The sequence below is a fragment of the Triturus cristatus genome, chromosome 4_1 (assembly GCF_964204655.1).
Source record: "Triturus cristatus chromosome 4_1, aTriCri1.1, whole genome shotgun sequence".
Classification (NCBI taxonomy): domain Eukaryota; kingdom Metazoa; phylum Chordata; class Amphibia; order Caudata; family Salamandridae; genus Triturus; species Triturus cristatus.
The window spans coordinates 851,989,044-852,009,181 of NC_140585.1; the positions used below are offsets into that span (position 1 = coordinate 851,989,044).

At 41.7% G+C, this 20,138-nt stretch overlaps 1 protein-coding gene across 3 annotated transcripts in view; it reads left to right on the top strand.

The window, feature by feature from the left end:
- Positions 1 to 20,138, top strand: part of SFMBT2 (Scm like with four mbt domains 2) — an 819,725-nt gene that overhangs the window by 441,890 nt on the left and 357,697 nt on the right. For all 3 annotated transcript variants that reach the window (XM_085653540.1, XM_085653542.1, XM_085653541.1), the window contains one exon: positions 2,560 to 2,648. In XM_085653540.1, the coding sequence (XP_085509666.1) occupies positions 2,560 to 2,648 (89 nt within the window). The remainder of the gene's footprint in view (positions 1 to 2,559; positions 2,649 to 20,138) is intronic.

Sequence of the window (20,138 nt, forward strand, 5' to 3'; positions counted from 1 at the left end):
CACACAGATCCGATACATGTGTCCTTAGATTCACATAAGGTCCCAACAGCATAGGAATACAGTGGGTGAATGGCGGGGGCGAATAAACCGAAAGGGCAACGGACACATGCACATGGCTCATGACTAGCGTTTGAGAGGGTAGGGACTCATCAATATGAGGACTACACAGACTCACTGGCTTCACAAAGACAAACTTTACCAGTGGCCTCTGTCATGACTCAGACCCAACCGTTGAAAAGGGTGACCATTATTCCTTAGATGTTCACCCTTTCCTATCCTGTGTCACCGACTGCAGAACAGCCCACACCTCTCACGAGATAAGGTGATAATGTCAGCTGTCGCTCTCAGCAGAAGGCCCCACAGGCCTCTTTAACGCTGCAGTCTTCTTGTGGGATCCTTGCTTCCTGATCTTCTCCATTCAGAAGAACCTGGAGGTCATCCTTTTGTTCCAGCATTTTCATAACATGGTTGATGACGATATGACTTACATTTTTCAGATGTGAATTAGTTACTCTGAACACGATTCCTTAACTTACTCCTGACTAAATCCCCGAGTTGGGACGTTTGTTATTTTGTTTTCTACCTCATTTGTGAAGGCAACTAGAGGTAGTAGTTACTTTGAAGTATATTGTTTATATTTCGTTTCCTTTCGGACTTTAAAATACGACATGTGTGGGATAATAGGTTACATAGATAAAGGTATATTCACGGGCAGTTCACACTGTGTTTTGTTGACACCCACTGTTGCTGAATAGCCCAAAAGCAAACATCCTCAGAGCCAGAGATACTTCCTTTGACAAACAGCCCTTCATCAGGCCAGAGCAACTTGTCTCACTGACTCCTTCCAGAGCAGTAAAAAACCCAGGAGTATGGTTCCTTTCACAGCTGTCATTTCTTCATCAGATAATAGCAGTGAGTAAAATAATTTCCACCCCATGCTGCTGAGAAGGATTGTTTTGCTCTCATCACATTTCTCTAATTATAGCCATTGTGTTACCAAGACTGGACTACTGAAATCTGTTTGAGCAGGAATGACAACGAAATATAGAAACTCTAGGGACTGCAAAACCAGACAGGCAAGGTCTGGTCTAAACAAAAGAAATATATTTCTAAGAACTGTTTTGACTCTTGGCAACACAAGATTTACAATTCGAAATTCCCTTTACAAGTCTACAATTCTGGAGGGGTATTTGGCCTGAAACATCTCCCCTGTTACCGAGTGGTGATGGTAACTTTTCAAAGTGGTGAGGTGTCAAAGTTAGGGGCACATTTACCTTCGCAGGTGAGCCCGGCTGGCATAAGGAAGGACCGGGGCGGGAGGGGTTTCTCCCTTTAAGAAACGTTTGATAGAAAAAGCGGCATATGGTGCATTTTAAGGTAATAGTGTCTAAGAATGTGTTGGAAAAGCAATACGAATCTAGAACACAGAAAGGGTGCACATTACAACTGATTTGCCTCTTAGTTCATGAATGGCACTGTTGTAAGGGAGAGGCAGAATGCTTCTAGTAAGTGTATGTTTAAAAACGTCCACTTTTAATAAATGCCACCCAATGCAGTAATATAATTGTTTTGATGTACTAATGCGAAACGCCTCCATATGGGTGAGAACCAGTTACACATCAGCTCCCTGTGAGCCAGTCAAGTTAGCAATGACTGGGCTAAAATATTAACACAGTCCTTTATAGCCCATTGCAGTGCCTCTTCACATACTTCAGAGCTGTGGAATTACAATGACTGCATGTGTCTCCTTACTTATAGATGAAAGAGTCAATATTCTGCATAACAATGGCTAGTGCTTTTTTTATTTGGAATATTCCTTAGTTTGGACACAGGTTCTCTAAGACCACAGGTAGCTGCAGTTGTGCGCTCTGATTCCTGTTCACTGAAGGTTTTCGCAAAGGCACTATCAGTTTTTAGAAAAAATACTTAGCTCACTTTCAAACTGAAATTTCTGAACCGCATGCACATAGCAAATATATCTCGTTGTTTTCATTTAAGTAAAATGGCACAGAAAAATAGGCAGCCGCCAGGGGTAATGTCGCCCTGTTCCCCCCCAATGACTCGTACACAAGGGTAGTGTGTTTATCTGACTTTCCAGAACACTCAAACGAGAGTGTGTGTGTGTGTGTGTGTGTGTGTGTGTGTGTGTGTGTGTGTGCAATGAGACTAAACGTTTGGCAAACCATGATATAACTGTAAGCCTTCTCCAGAGCCCGGCCTCACCAAAATAAACAATAAGCAAAGAAGAGGATTCTCAAAGTTCACAATTTCATCATACTGTTCTTTTTAAAATTAGGCTAAAAATACAGTTTTTCAAAATGTGCTTATTAAATGGTTTAGAATAGGGGTAAAGTTTGCAAGGTGGACACCTAAGACTATTGTCAGGGAGGGAGTGTTACAGTGGAGCCCAGAGAATCTCCAAAATCACTTGGACAAGATTTCTGGTCAGTCTTCAGACATTGGTCAGCTTGGGTCTAAAATTATGAATGTATGTCAATTTAGAAATATTGAAACCTGTTTCGATCATTTAATTAATCTATTGCTCTGTTCTTTTTCTAGCAATTAAGGAGAAGTGTACAGATTGGACTGAATTTCTCATAAATGATTTGACAGGGTCAAGGACTGCACCTGCAAATCTACTAGAAGGGGTGAGTAATCACTTGTATATGCATTCAATCTTACTAAGTTACTATAGTGTTGCAACTAGGCCCGAACATTTTTTGTATGCAAGCTTAATATCACATACATTCCTATTACTGTGTCTTTCAAATTTTGAGTTTTTTTTGTATTTTCCTATGCTTGCATTTTTCTAAAGCTTTATGCATTTGTGGGAACTCAGTTCAAGAAGAAAAGGTAATGGAAATAACTTTCCAAAACATTGAGAAATTCCCTTACGTTATTTTGTGTACCCTTGGGCATACATCGAGTACCATTTTCACATAGAGTATCCTACAATTCTTTGAGCAGATATGTTGCATGACTTTTGTCTTCAAGGGCACTTTTCAAATACAGTTTTCACAGAGACGACACTGAGCATGTATGGTGCAATATTTTTCTGCCAGAGTGCATACCTCATATACAAGTGTCATCTAGATTACCACACAAGGATAGTTTGTGCAATACATATAATTCTCACAAAATATATGTATATTACATGTAGGAACAAATAAGCAATTTCAGCCCTTCCTAGTTTAAAACGTTTGTTGCATTCAGAGTAGATATATCATACGTCTCCTTCAGTTCTCTCATGGGCTGTGCATTTTTATGTGCAAGATAAAGTTGTAAAGTATTTCACACTGTATGTTTCATATGCTCTTCCTATTCTCATAAAGCCATTTAAAAAGATGACTTTTCCAAGATTGCTCCATGTTTTTGTAACAATGTCACAAGCAAGTGATGCCTGCGATTGGCGGATATTGTGCTGTCTTGCGCATCATAGAGGACTGCTAGGTGGTCTGATGGAATCCGAGTTAATCTACAGGTTGAGGATAAAGTTGTCCAAATCTCATCCCCAAAAGGTTTCATGTTTTGGCAGCTCCACAATATGTGGATCAAATTACAGTCAGTCTGTTTGCATTGCCAACATTCAGAGTAGAGAAGAAGATCACCTTTATGTAGGCACGTAGTGCTGTGTAGTTCCTAGGAATCCCCAAAACCTGTGTGTTTTGGATGACCTAACCTGAGGACTTGGTGTCCAAACTGCTTCCGGACAGCCCCACAGGATATGTCAGCCATTAGACCAGCTAGTTCTACAGTGCCACTATCAGCCCCTGTATCTTACAGTGGTGTAGGTAGCGTCTGGCAACCACTGAACATGACAACCATGATTCCTCAGGGATTGTGGAGAACAGTACAGTACTTTTCAATCGATCACTCATGCTCACTTATTCTCAGAAAATACACAGGATGCCGATTAGGATGTTTCAAAAAGTATTTATTGGTCGAGCGTCAGTCTTGTGTAAAACATATTTCCTGTGACAATCAGGAGACAGAAGCATTTGAAAGAGATTGCAAGTACCAATATCGTAAAAAGTAGATACATTTCTACCATAGTGCTATCAAGATGAACATAAGCAGTTCAGATAAAAAAAGTAGCACTTGCATATTCCTAAAATGCGCACCCTAAGTAATTTGCCTAAATGTACCTAGCCTATCCATATACATGTGTAGCTTGTATATGTGCATATGTGTTTGGTCATGCACTGAGAAAAACACACTTTGCGTCTTGAGTATCCATGCACATTCTTTTATTGTACGTCCTTTTTACAGACACTCGAAACAGTTAATCTCCAATTTGAATGATAATCGTTTTCTAAGAACATCATATATTGGGTAACAAATGTTCATCAACATGTAGTAGATTTGACAGCAAACACGTGTTTCGCGAAATTGTTTGGCTTCTTCAGGGCTGTTAATAATAAAGAGCACACCACTATTAGCAACTGAAGTTATACAAATAATGATCCACACGGGCTTATTACAAAATTAGATACACCTGATATTAAGAAAAACAACAGAAAACAATCTTTAATTTAACACCACAGCTTGTAAGTTGGTAACATACTGACATATAAAAAAATATATATTAATAAAAATATATAAGCATACAAATAGAATCCTCAGTTGGGAAAAACAGACAAACAACATTAAATAAGAGCAAGAAACAAAAATAAAACAAACATTTTTCTTCAACCTCCAACCTAAAATATTAGCATATATACAATATGTCCCATGAGACAACATAAAATACAACAGCATAACATATAAACATATAAACATATATAAGTAAATCAGATAACAATTCCATATCATAAAATCACATATAAATCTTTATAATAACGACATTCCTTTATGACTGTAATATTTATTCAAGATTGAACTTATGCACGTGGTTAGCATCCTAGTACCCAAATGCACGATATATCTGATGTGCAATTTCACTAAATATGATCTTATGGTCAATAAATGAAAACTACCTTTACAGATTTAATTCATCCAATGCAAGATTCTATCTGAATTCTTGATAAGAGGTTCCCAAATAATCTTCATGGCCTTATGTAGTATCTAGTAGTAACTTCCAATATCTACATAAATAAAAAGATAAATAAAATGAAGCAAACAATCAAACTAAGATTTACAAACACAGACCTGACTAACATATTGCTAGACTAAGGCAATTGGCATCTGAATCCTACAAGTACGCAAACCCATCAAAATTAAAATGGGAAGCTGCACGTAATGTGTTTGCAGATCGCTAGAGCACATTGGTTAAGAGAAAATGTGAACCTAGCTGATCGCAGAAGCACATCGATAGACAGAAAACATGTAAGTTTGCCAATATTGTGTAGCGAATACTTCAGAAAATATATATCCAAATTTCAAATTCCCTAACACAACTGAATATAAGTAACAGTTACCAAAGCAAAAGCCAAACTCATGTCAACACCCAACACACCATAATCCAGCAGTAGCCCCACGTCAGTATGCGTAGTATCATGTCTGAATCCTAATGACAAAGTCTGTCTATATATACTCTCACAGATTGTTAATAGAAAATCTGTTAGTACTTAATTGATAATTAAATTCAAATTCAAAATAAAACCAACGGTTAAAAAAACCTTCCACTGTCCATTCAAAAGAACAATGCCCCTAAGCTAAGCCACATAAATCCTTCAACCATCTCTAAGGCTATTACGGGCAAGATAAACAAAAGCTAACTGAAACTAAAATTAATAAGGGGACAAAAAGAAATATACAATGGAGAGCTAGAGTCTCAAACCTCTGCCCGCTAAAGTAAAGACTATATGGAGAACTCATGTGGCTATTCCAGCAGACTCCTTAGATACGAAATTCAAGACCATTTGTCAAATATCCACAGGCACAAAAAGAGAGAGAGAAAAGTGCATACACAGAATAGGAAATCTCAAACCCATGAACTCTGCAGGAGTATACAATAAAGGAAAACACAAATAAGCTATTGCAGTAGATTCCTTGCACAAGAAAAACAAAAATTAATTGCCTAATATCTACACGCACAGATGTACAGTGCTTCCAAAACTACAAGCATACTTGAAGCAACAGAAAATTTGAGCCATAATAAATATGGAAAACAGCATGAGGGAAAATAATATGGAGACTGGGCATAAGCACCAAAGCAAAAATAAAAGAGAATGTATAATAGACCTAACAAGTTTTGGTTGTCTCGAATTCTCAACCTGCGGTATCAGACAAAGCGGCTCTAAGCCCATACACTACTCAAGTCATCAAACAAAGGCTCTTAAACCAGAGTATATAATTCTCTGTCCTGGTTGAGGCCAGCACTAATAGTTTTCAGCTTGTTAATCCAATAGGTTTCCCTAATTTTGACCCTTTTCACATATCTCCTCCTCTCCTGTCAGTTTTGACTGATTCAGTGCCAATAAATCTTATCTCCTGCAGTTCTTCGATCTTATGTTCCAAATTAAAGTGCGCGGCCATGTGGTATTTGTAATCTTTATGGCCCTAATATGCTTCCATCTTTCTTTAAGCTTACGTGTGGTTGAAACTATATATTATTGTTCACAGACACAATACATAATATACTCACAGTGTGTCGTGCTACAATTGATAAAATAATGGACTTTAAACAGTTTTTCTCCCACAAAGTCATAGAAAGTGATCGTGTTGTTAATCACATATTTACAGCACATACATTTGGAACATTTATAGCATCCCACAGGTAAGGAAGGAACTTAACAAAGGTGTGACTGAGGAATCTCGTGTAGCAGGTAAGTAACTGATAGTATCACTCGGGCTACGGATATTATGTAAAATAGGCGCTTTCCTATACGTAATGATGGGATTTAGCAGGGGGTATCTTGTGTAGATCTTTATCACATCGTAGGATACCCCAATGTTTCAAAAGACTTATATATCTCCTTGTTGCCCTCACTATATGTGGTGATAAAACGTACATCATCATTTGCATTCTCTTCCTCATATTAGGTTTGAGAAGATCTGTTCTACAGATCTTACTTGCTATTAATCTAGCTCTTTGTATTGTGTCCTCGCGATAACACCTTTGTAAAAAACGCTCGGTGATATATCCCTCCTCTATTCTGTAATCAGATTTCAAAGTGCGTTTTCTTTTAGCACGTGAGAACTCTCCATATGGGATGTTCTCAATTTATCTTTTGGAATGACCTGAGTCAGCATGTAGGACAGAATTGGTCAAAGTAGGTTTTCTGTACAACTTAAATAGCAATCTGCCATATATGTGCATATGTGTATGCTGCCAAGAAACTCTTAGGGAAGAACAACCCCTCTCACCTGATGGTAGAGCAAGAAGGACCCCGTCTCTGCTTCGAGGATGATACCCCGCTAGGGATGTCAGACCGTTGCGTGTCAAAGATTCAGCATGCAGGACCCCGTGTCAGCTTGTAAGGAATTCTCCTCTAATTTGCAGGGGGAAATAAGAGTCTTATATACTAGAGTGGTCACTCCAGGATTTCTTCAAGAATCGATATGTTTGGAAAAAATCATAAATGTTTTGAAAACAATCATAAGTGTTTTTCCCGACAAATGCGATCATGCACAGCCGGCTGTCGGCCAAGGATGAAAAAAAAGTGGTGAGCCTTATACAGAATAATTATGCAGTGCTTGTGGACATGTGCGTCTGGTACAGAGATTATGATAAACTCCTAAGAGACTGGTGTGGAAGAGAAAGGAGCAAGCTACTAGGTAAAAGGTCACCTGTTCATAACCATTATTGTCGTGTGGATAGGGCAATGTATGTAAAAAGGGGTATACATGACAGGACTAGCATAAAGGAAATGGCAGTAGAGGATCAATACCAGTTATGCAAAATTTGTAATAAAATAACTTGATTACGGATTCACGTAATAAGCATGTGTAGTGAGCGGTCTTTTCGATTCCTCAAGTGAATATTCAAAGTCCAATATGTTTTATCAGAAGGATTTGCAGGACAAAAGAGTTACAGTAGTATAAAGGTGATCTATTAATAGTTTACATAGGCCTGATAAGATCCCTTTGCATTTTTCTGGTTTCACTGTGTAGAAATAGGCGCGGGAAGTCGAATGAGCAATAAAGATGCCTTTACATTCTGTTTTTTCTTGTCACATTTGCTGTAGGTTCGAAGAGACAGGTCAAATGTCAGGCTCTGTATTCTGACAAATTGCTGGTCTTTTAACATGGAGATTAGTGTTTACTTTCTTTTTCTGCTTGATAAGTGAGGGTTTTGTAAAGTGAACTATGTGACAGTCCTGCTGGGTACTGGGAGTGTGAAAGGAAAGGATTTAGAATGTAATTTATTTTTTATCTAATACCAAACACAATTTCAGTGCTCGTGAGTGTACTGTACAGATATGTAAAAACATATCAGCAGTTAGGTATGCACAAATGAAGCACATTTGTATGTAATTTTGAAGTGTGATGGAAACAAAGACTATTAGAACCAAAACAAATAGACACTTTACATGAAGAAGCGCAAATTATAAATATTCACTGAAACCCAATGTTCTCACATTATCATTTATGTGCTATGTAATTTTATCAGCAAATCTGCATGTCTCTGCAAATATATTGGCTATTTCAAGGAAAATGTGCTGTCTGTAAATGAGTGTACTATCACACAATGCTCAAGTAACATATTGGTGACAATGAGCTTCAAACAACATCACTGGCTACATACTGCACCAACACCAATCACTTGCTGAATGGGTGTGGCTCAATTCCTGCACTTTGTGTGACACTTGGATTTTTCACAATCCACATGACTTCAGTGATGTAGCATTGATAAACCCACCTCCAAACTGAAAATTGTTCCAGCACCACTGCATGTAGGGTCTTATGGGAGATAGCTGCATAGTTATAGATTTCTACCACTCTGGGTTGTGAACTGTGTACCAGTTAACAGTATCTCCATTTCTCCATCTGATTTAGGGTAAAGTGAGTGCTTAGAATAAATGAAGTCCAAAATACATCAATGTATTGTTAGTTGGTCTAATCTTTCAATGCCAGCAGATTTGCGCCCTTTCCAAGACACCTGGGAAACCCCAAAGGTTATGCCAATGTTGTGGCATAAAGAGGCTGAGGTGTGGAGCTAAGGATCTATTGGTAGAATTTAAGGGCTCATCTCTGGATTTTAACTATAGGGGTTACGATCCCACTGTCTATTTGCCAACATGGCTGCTAGTGTCCACATAAGGGAAAATATCTTGTTTAGAATGTAACATTTAATCGTGATCCAATTTGGCTTGTGGGTGGATGTGGGTGCAGTTGTGACAGGTGGTTAGTAATGCAATAGGTTGCCAAATGGGGCCATTGTAACACACCTGCCTCTGTATGTGCATATTGTTTATGCAAATTTAGTCACTGTCTCAACTATCCCCATATACCTTTTGTATTTAATTTTGGCAGTACCATTTTCTTTATTGTTAATAGTAACAGTCCTAGAACATTATTAAATATCCGGGCCAGCGCCATTTTGATCACCTAGAATCCACCCCACAGGGAGAGATGGAGCTGATACCATTTTTCAAAGTATATTTGCGTTTTCATCAATAGCTGTTAGACGTTACCTCATCAAGACCTTTATTCAGCAATATGGTCAAGTAGTGCATGCCCTTCTGTACCCACTTCAATCAGAGATCGGCTGTACTAGCTCTAGTGGTGGCATGGGATAGAGGCATTTTCTTCTTATTTCACCCAGTTTACGTTACATGATGAGAATTGAGAGAAAGACTCTACTAGTTATATCAATGCCAGTAGGGACGTCCATGATTCAGAGAGTAAATGAGGCTATTGCCTGAATGAAGGAATGATGTCACTGCGCCTGCTCATGAGGTCATTCCCTTAAATTCATAGGCTAGGATGGCAATCACTGATTGCTCAGGAGCCAATAATTTAATTTCAGATTATGGATAGGACACAGTTACCCCAGAAAGGAGACTCCTTGCACTCTAAAGTAACCCGAAATTATAGAGATCTACACCATGGTTGCAAATAGGCGTGTATTCTATTGTTTGCAGAACTAGGTTTTTCTTGTTCCTCAAATGGAGAGGAATTGTGTTCCAAGACTAAGATATGACCACAGAAAGAGCACGTCTGCCCAGTATGTTCTTTCTAAATTTAGGAACTGCTAAATGATAAAGGGAACTAGAACGGAAGGTGTGTGGTCGAATGTAGCATGAAAACATTGCAGAAATGAACATTCTTGTTGAAAGAGCATGAATGGTTTTGTGATGGAGACATAAAGCTTTAAATAGACTCCTTTTAGGAACTGTAAGCTATTGAAGCCGGGCCACATATGATGAAATCAAGGAAGATCTATTTAGTCCTAGGACCACACATGCAACAGCATTCTGAACTACCTGGAACCGCTCAGTGAGATCACAGGGAAGACCCATACACGTGGAAATACAGTGATCTATTATGGACATAATCTAATTGTGTGCCAGGAATTTCCTTTAGGAGATTGGCAAATATGGGCGAACTTTTCTAGCTATCCTAAACCGACAGAAACAAGTGGAAGTTAAGATTTATATGGTTTTCAAAGGAAAGCCTTTCTTGACTGTCGAAGGATTCCTTGCCTTTTTGGACAGCGTGAGAGGGATCCAACATTTTCAGCCCACCACTCAGAGGTCCACTGAGATGGGTTGCCAAAAATAAGGACTTCGGTTTTGTTGGTATTCAGAACCAAAGAATTGGATTTTATCCAGAGGTCCACTTGTTCAATACAACTTGTATTTTTGTTGAGATTGAAACACTTCGCTATTCAGTCTGAGAATTTGTGTATAGTCTGTAGGTGGAAAGAGTAGAGGGGTCGGCCTTAGGTTGTTTCACTCAATCTAATCAGGGCTGATTTCCAAAAGATGATGTGACCAGCATGGTCAGCAGAGGGGTAACTAAAGTAATCATCTTGTTAAACTTTTAACTTTTATAATGGGCGTGAAACTGTGGCTCTAATTGAGAGTCTGAGGAAATAGAAGTCAGTTTATCTAATAGTTGATCAACAGTGGCTAGATCAAAAATGGACCAATAAGGGTTAAGAGCTGTGAAAGCAATCAGTCTCTACTGAGCCAGGTGGCCCTGAAGCAGGCACCTCCAGGCTCCCGACCATTTTCACATTTTCGTTAGTGGAAAAAAATCTCATCGAGTATTTGGACTGATGAATGCCATCATGAAAATTATTGAATCTGGCCACTTTTTGGTATTTTTATAGCAATACAGTAGCACCTTATACCAGCAAGTTCCAGGGAATTATAATTTTTCCTACATTTTCTTTCAAGCTTTTTGCATTGCCATTTGGCTGCACATAAATCATCAATAAATTATTTGAATGAAGGAGTTTGCTGACATAGGGTTTTAACCCCTTCCCTGCTCATGACGGAACCGTTCCGTCATGAGCCACGGTTGCCGTGTGCTCATGACGGAACGGATCCGTCATGACACGCCCGTTGGCGGCCGCTCCGCCTGTGCGGCGCTGTTTCCCCGCCTGTGCGGGGGGACAACGCAAATGACACAGGCCATAGACAAACTGAGGAATTTTTTCGTAGATTACATATTTTGGTCCTTTTTGCAAGTGACCCAGTATAATACCTATTACCTCATCATCCATATTCCATGTCATAGTTCTTACATCATGCCTTGTTAGACAGGATTTACCTACTTCCCCTCTATAAACTGGAAATACGTTTTTAGAAATGGGGTTTCTGGTTGGCAGAAGTATGCACCCTGTCCAAGCAGGAATCACCACTCTTGTCAGGGTAAGCTTGATACACACTAAAAGATAACCTGTTCTCAACCTCTGGTAGCTTGGCACAGAGCAGTCAGGCTTATCTAAAGAGACAATGTGTAAAGTATTTGTGAACAACCACGTACATGAAAACACCACAAAAAGACTCCACACTGATTTAGAAAAATAGAAAATACGTTTTATAAATAAATCAAGACCAAAATGACAGAAATTCAATATGTAGAAGTTGAAATATGACTTTTAAAGATTAAAAAGAGTTCGAGTGCTTAGAAGCAATAAGCACCCTGGAGGAACGCACTGGCCGGGGCAAAGGCAGAAGTTTTGGCCGACTACAATGGAGCATAGGACACTATAGGATGACCCACACAGGCCCCGGTGAGAACAGGAAGATGTAGGGGTCAGTCAAGCGATGCGTCGATGTTGATCCTGCAGGTGAGGTGTTGCATCTACTTTCTTCACGCAGCGGAGACAATGTGTCTGTTCTGAAAACGAAGTCCCATGCCAATATGCATTGGTTCTGAACTGCGATGCACCGGTTTCTCTATGCAGTTGAGGGGATGCGTAGATCTCTCCACTCTGCAGTGGCGGTGATACATGGTTGTGATGTGTTGGGCTTTCAATGTGATTCGTTGGGTCCGAGAGCGATGTGCCGATTCTACTCCTGCAACAGGGATGATGCGCCTGTCCTACTCCAAGCAGACTGAAGATGCGTCAACTTCTCTGGTGCAAGTATCTGGGTCTACTTCCAGTGAACCTGGCACAGGAGCAGGAGTAGAAACTTTGATATCCCGGAGTCTCAAGCAGTAGGAGGCAAGCCAACCAGCCTTTGGAGATCACTTCAGTGCAAGGCAGAGTCCAGCTCTCCTCAGCAGAGAGCAGCAGGCAGCAGGGAAGCACAAGAGAAAAGCCGGCCTTCCAGGTCAGCAGTCTAGCAGAGAGTCAGTCCAGCATTTTTTCTGACAGAGTCCAGTTGTAGGTCCAGAAGGGTCTGATTTGGTGGGGTCAGAGCCCCAGTATTGATGCCTAGTTGTACCTTTGAAGTCGGGCTGAAGTGCACACAGGTAATTTCGTCCCAGCCCTGGCTCCAGACTATCAGTAGAGGGTAATCAGCCTTTTGTGTGGGAAGCAACACACTGTGAATTCAGGTATAAGTTTCAGCTCCCCCCTCCCTTCCTGCTCAGGAATGCAGATGAGTACACAGACATGCCTACCCTTCCTGTGTTTGTGGCTGTCTAGAGAGAATGCACAAAGTGTAGCTGTCACCCGCCCCAGATGTGTATTGGAGACAGGCTGCAGGCAAACAGAGCAGTATGAGCAGAGAAATACTTTCTAAAAGTGTCATTTCTAAAATAGTAATGTTAAATCCAACTTTCCAGTGATGAGGATTTATTAATACCATTTCTGATCCGAAATTACAGCTTAAAAGTGTATTAAGAAATTCCCATTATTAACCTATGAGACAAACAAGCCTCCCAGTAGTTAAAAAAGTAATTTAGGTGGACATTCAAACCTTAACAACACATGTCCTACCTTTTACTTGCACAGCACCCTGCCCTATGAGTTACCTAGGGCTGACCTCAGGGGTGTCTTATGTGTAATAAAAGGGGAGTATAAGGCTTGGCATGTAGTTTTAAATTCCAAGTTGAAGTGGCAGTAAACTGCACACATAGACCCTGCAATGGCTGGCCTGAGACGGGTTCGAAAGGCTACTTGTGTGGGTGGCACAATCAGTGCTGCAGGCCCACAAGCTGCATTCAGATTACATGCCCTGTGTATATGGTATACCATTTTACAAGGGATTTACAAGTAAACTAAGTATGTCAACTGCCTCAATGTTACCATGTTTAGGGGAGAAGCATATGCACTTTAGCACTGGTAGGCAGTGGTAAAGTGCTTGAAGTCCTAAGGCCAACAAAAAGAATCAGCAAAAAGAGGAGGTAATGAGGCAAAACATTTGGGGGAAAACCGCCCTAAGGATGACAGGTGTGACACAAGTCATAACAGATTCTGGGAGCTGAATGAATAGGGAGCAGGGCACTTGCTGTATTGGAAAAATACAGTGTATGGATTCCACCCAGATCTGTGACTAGTGGTGAGTGTCTGAAAAGTTTCAGCACTGCGTCCATCATCTCCTTATATTTGCTTTGTTCGCCCTAAGTTGGCAGGGTATGCCCAGACGTGAGACCCTGGCTTACTTTGCCACTGGATTCAATCTAGCCTGGCTGATGAGGAGTGTTACCCCGAAACCAGTCCCAGAATGCTTGTTTTCAGTCCAGGGAAAAGTTGGCTTGGCGGTTCAGGCTGGACTGTTCCCATGAGGCACAGGGTCAAAACTGATTTGTTTATAGCTGGGTCTAAAATGGGGTGGAAAAGTGAGTTAAAGAACGATCATGAATTCAACCCAGATCTGTGACTGGTGGTGAGTATCTGAAAAGTTTCAGCACTCCGTCCATTATATCCTTGTGTTTGCTTTGTTCGTTCTAAGTTGGCAGGGTATGCCCAGACATGTGTCCCTTGCTCACTTTGTCACTGGATTCAAGCTAGCCTGCCGATGAGGGTTTTTACTCCAAAAGTGGTCCCAGGATGCTTGTTTTCGGTCCAGGGAAGACCTGGCTTGGCAGTTCGGCAGTACTGTTCCCATGAGGCACAGAGTCAAGCAGATTTGCATATAGCTGGGTCTGCACTAGGATGGTGAAGTGAGCTAAAGACAATGATGGATTCAACCCAGATCCGTGACTGGGGGTGAGTGTTTTAACGTTTCAGCACTCCGTCCATCATCTCCTTGTGTTTGTATTGGAAAAAGAGGCATAAATACTCCAGCTCAGCAGGAGACCATGCCCTTCCATTACCAGCGATTCACCGCACCAACATTATAGCTGCATTTAACTATCAAACCAGAGGAAGAGGTTCCTTTATTGAACAGGAAATGTAAAGACTGAGAAAATAAACTGAAAAGAAAACAACTTTAATGAAAAGTAAGGCCGGCATCCAAAACTGTGAGACAGAAACTGACAGCAAGTATGGTAGGTAAAGTCCCTCTTTATGACTCTCAGGAAGTAGGTGAAGCCTATATTATGGACTGGTTGGAAGTTACGGAATAGCGACAAAAGGGCAAGCAGGCAGGATCTTTGAGAATGTTCTTTATTTTATAAAGTCCCTATCGTACAGAGTAATGCTCATGCAGGAGCTGGTCCCATGCACATCTTACCCCGCTCTCTTTCAATCCCATGTGGCCATTACTCTCCCATCCTGTGTACTCCGCCCACTCCCAGAAGTCATGTGTCGCAATTGTTTTGACCGCCGAGCGGCTCCACTCTCCTTTGTGGTGGCACATTATGGCAACATGACACTTTGAATGAGGACATCCTTTGTGTCTCCCTCACTCAGTTACGTTGACGTTTTATGACTTCATTTTAGTCGGTGTCTTGTGTATGATGATTCCTCCTCCTGTGGGGCCTGCTGCTCTCAGTTTGTCTAGGAGCAGGCTCATCTCCATGTTCAGCAAAACGTACAAGATGATGGACGGAATGTTGCGCAATGGCAAAACATTCACCCCCAGTCACAGATCTGGGTTTAATCCATCGTTATTTTGCTCACCACGCCACCCCAGTTCAGACATGGCCATATGCAAATCAGTCTTGACCCTGTGCCTCATGGGAACAGTCCAGCCCGAACTACCAAGACATGTCTTCACTGGACCGGAATCAAGCATCCTAGGACCGGTTTCGGGGTTTCACCCCCTCTTCAGCCAGGATAGCTTGACTCCAGTGGCGCAGTGAGCACGGGACCCACGTCTGGGCATACCCTTCCCACATAGGGCGAACAGCAAAACATACAAGATGATGGACGGAATGTTGCACAATGGCAAAACATTCACCCCCAGTCACAGATCTGGGTTTAATCCATCGTTATTTTGCTCACCACGCCACCCCAGTTCAGACATGGCCATATGCAAATCAGTCTTGACCCTGTGCCTCATGGGAACAGTCCAGCCCGAACTGCCAAGACATGTCTTCACTGGACCGGAATCAAGCATCCTAGGACCGGTTTCGGGGTATCACCCCTCTTCAGCCAGGATAGCTTGACTCCAGTGGCGTAGTGAGCACGGGACCCACGTTTGGCCATACCCTTCCCACATTGTTGTTTTTGCAGCAGTCATCTCCATGTTCACAAGGATGATATTGTGTTTTGAAATGACAGATGCTTAGATTGTTTGCTTGTCTCCAGCTTTGACAGTCACCATGGTTCCTTTTATCTCAGCCATTTGAAGTTTCATTGCCTCATATCTGAAACCTGCTTTGCATCAACGCTTTTGTTTCACCATAACCCGCTTGTCTACTTCTGTCTGTGGTTTGAGCTCTGTGGTTGGTGACCGCATACCTCATAATTTTCTGTTTTTCTTCTCTATCCCTTTTCGCACTTCTTAGTTAGCTTTTCTTGTTCGCTTGTGGTTCAATCAAGGATTCCAGATGTGTATTTTTGCCTTAAGCTCCCGGTTAAACATGAGTGTGTCTGAACACTGGCCTGTGTTGCTGTGTGGTGTTTTACGTTTGGCTCATAGTACTTTGTTCAATGCATGTTACAGTAACTGGTGCTTGTTTTCCATTTTTTGTAGAGTCCTCAGTGGCTGCATGAACCTTTCGATCAAGAGATTTGAAGGGGGCCACAGAGGGTTTTCTGTTGATGCTGGAAGTCTGGGTGCCAGGTGAACCCAGTGCAGTCTTGTCCATTGAATTGGGGTCAGGTGTCAGTCTAAACTATTTCTAGAATTTCACATCCTACACAGGCTTCATCTAGGATCAGGAGAACTGACCTGGCATTTGTGGATGCGATCTGTTTGGCAATAGGAAATTACAAGTATTCATCCATCAGCACTAGTGTGTACTTACTGATTGCAATGGGCCAAAAATGTTAACGGTGATGTTGCACTAGACACCTCTTTGTAGTGGAGACATTTGGAGGGGTGGTAGCGTGGGTCTCCCACAGATCAGTTAGCATTCATGGCAGTCCCTTATTCTCTCTTCCACCATTTGGTCTAGATCTGGAAACCATACTCGCTCTTTGATTGTTCACTTGGTGGAGACAGTCCTTCAGTGTCCTTTGTGGGCCAGGTTTATCACTTGCTTTTGGGGGGATTCTTTGGGTTGTTGGTTAGTTCATTAATAATTTGTCAAAAAGCTTTTAGTTCTGTCTGATTTACTCCTTTGGAGAGTGTGATCTCACCTATGTGACAACATTACCCTTGCCTGGTTCTTATTTTGGCTTCTGTCAGTGTGAGGCCCATTTTGGTGTCGTCATCAATTGAGTGCATTGACATTGCCAGTGGACTGCCTGGCTCATGATGAAGTTGAGGTCCTCTTCCACTGACAACACAGTCCATCTTTATGACACGATGGGCTGTCTTTACATGAAGTCAGCTGGGTTGTTGTCCTTTCTCAGTTTATGAATGATGGTACACAAGTTCTCTTCTAGCAAAATCCCCCATCTTTTGATACTCAGTACTAATACATGATGGCGAAGCGATTCCTGTAGACCATGGGTACTCGCAAACCTTTCCACTGGGGCCGCGAAGTACTGTATGTGGCATGTCAGAGGGCCCCATCGATGCCAGCATTTCAAGGGTCAGGGAAATGAAAGGTGGGCATAGGAGGACACGAAGCAGTGCATGGTGTGGACAACAAACCAAGCCTTCACATGACTTCTGTCTGCTACCAAAGCTTTATTCTCATGCACCAACAATTAAAGTCAAAGCATTAACTTCTAATGTAAAATGTGAGAGAGAAAAAGATACTCATCTGGTGGCTGAATGCAAAATGTGAAACCGGAAAACATGGTATCACTGCTAATAAATGCCTCTCAATGCAATGATATAACATGATCTACTAAGGTAAAATGCTCATGTATGTTAATAAATACACTTTTATGAAGTTTGCCAAGAGTTTATCATGTTGTTGCATGTTTAAAAAATGAAATGAAATTAAATGAAAATGAAAGCTAAGTTTATAAAGCGCTCGAATGCCGTGGCGTCTTGGCGCTGAAAGTGATGAGACAGTGATGTTCTGCAGGTAAATGTTGCTTATTTAGGAGGGAAACAGCCAGAATTTAAGTAATTTGGGAGTTTGAACAAGACCCACATTAGTTGATCTTAGGTTCCGCATAGGCACATACCTAGGGAACAATTTTTGGATGTCAGCAGTTCCGCCACTATAAAGTGCCTTGTGGACCTGACAAAGGGCCTTAAACTCCACTCGTTGCTGAATGAGGAGCCAATGTAATGCTCTAATTCCAGCTGAGGTAAAATGACCTTTGGGAATATTTAAAAGCAGACGAGCAGCTGTATTTTGTAAAGACTGTAATTTGGCCAACTGAGCTTTGTCAATGCCCACAAAAAAGTGTGTTACAGTAATCGATTCTAGATAGAATAAGAGCTACCACCACCGTTCTACTGAGTTCTTGAGGGATAAAGAGAAAAATCTTGCGGAGGATCTTTAGTAAGAAAAAACAGGAAGACGAGAGGCGGTTTATCTGGCCAGCCAAATTTAATTCATTGTCCAAGATGTGGAGGAGTGTGGCTCAATGGTTAGAGCGGCAGACCCTGAAGCAGAGTTCTGGCCAGGGACCAGGGTTCGATTCCCGCCTCGGCGGGGCTCGGGCTCAATTTCCTTGGACCTGTCTATTCTCACCTCGGTGCCTATTCTAATCACGGGCCCCACGCTGCAACTCTGGGCAATAGCTTGCTTAGCCTCCACACCGGCCCCAACAGTGCTAAGGATGCATGTCTTCACCCTGGGGGTGCCCAGAAGTGGACACTTCACAGGGAAAGCCAGGAGGGGTTCCACAGCGGTATGAGTATCAGCGCCAGGAAACCGCAAAGGCGACACCGCAAGGTGGCCGTCTGGTGACAGTGCGCTCTATAAGTACCTTGACATGATTCCTAAATTCCGAACCTTGGCTGTTGGGCAAGGGCACTCACCCGCCTCTGTTGACCACCAGGTTTGGTTCCACACGGAAGGGCCCTTACCAAATTCTATCACCTCAGTCTTCTCTGTAATAATCTTAATGAGGTTTTGACCCATCCAGCCCATGATTTCGGTCAAACAGGAATGGAAGCTAACAGCAGTAGCTTCTGGATTTTTTGATACGGATATGAGTTGGGAATCATCCGCATAGGAGACCAAGGTGAAACCATACTCTCTAAGGATTTTGGCCAGTGGAGTGACATAGATGTTAAAGAGGGTGGGTGATAAGGCCGAGCCCTGCGGCATCCCGCAAGGAAGGTGAAAAGCATCAGATTGTAGAACGTCCCCGACTATACTCTGCTCTCTGGAGGCTAGGAAGGAGGTGAGGAGGGCCAGGGCCATACCCCAATCCCCAGAGCCTTCAGCCACTGCACTAACACGGTGTGATTCATGGTGTCAAATGCTGCCATTAGGTCTAGGAGGATGAGGATGATCCGGCCCCCCTGTCAACCTGACTGCGAATCCCTTCTGTAGCCATTATCAGCGCCAACTCGTTAGAATGGTCAGATCGAAAGCCATGCTGACTAGGATCTAGCAAATTGTTAGATTCAAGGAATTGAGTCAGTTCCATGTTTGTTGATTTTACTAAAATCTTGGCAGCTAATGGCAAACAAGAGATTGGTCGATAGTTCTTAACCTCAGTCGGGTCCAGGGCAGGTTTTTTAGGATCGGCCTGATGCTGGCTTTTTTCCAGGTACATGAAAAGCTCCCTGAGTCCACTACTTTATTAAGGAGGGGTGTTAAATAGGTGCTGATTGTAGCTGAAACTAAATGTAAAATCGCAGGGGGCAAGGGTCATTGGGTGAGCCTGACTTGGTAGTTAGAATAAGGTGATTCACCTTCTCTGGTGAGAAGCTATAAAAACTTGTGAGTTGGCTCTGAGAGCTAAACTCCTCCACTGGTGACTTACTAGAAGCAGTTGCAGTGCTTCCTGCGAGAAGGAGATCATCATACATAACTTGCACTTTTGTTTGAAAAAAAACTAGCCAGCTTGTTACAGAAGGCTTGATCAGGCCTAAACTGACTTGACTGTTGGGGCTTGGATAGAGCTTGACTGTTTTAAAAAGTTGCATAGAGGAGTTTTTGGCCTCCCCAATTTTAGCCGTAAAATAGGCCTGTTTGGCTCTTATGATAGCCTCCTTGTATTGCTCCAAAGCTAAGTTATAAGCTAGTTTGTGCTCTTTACTATAATTGGATCTCCATAATCTTTGTTTAATCTAATGTTTAGTGCAAGATGTCTTGAAAACTAAATGTGTTCCTAAAGATAAGTTGTCTAAGACACCTTATTTTCTTCTTTACTGTTACTTTAGTAAATAAAGAATGCCCGTTTGTTTCACAGTTTTTTTTAATGTTCCTGCTCTGTC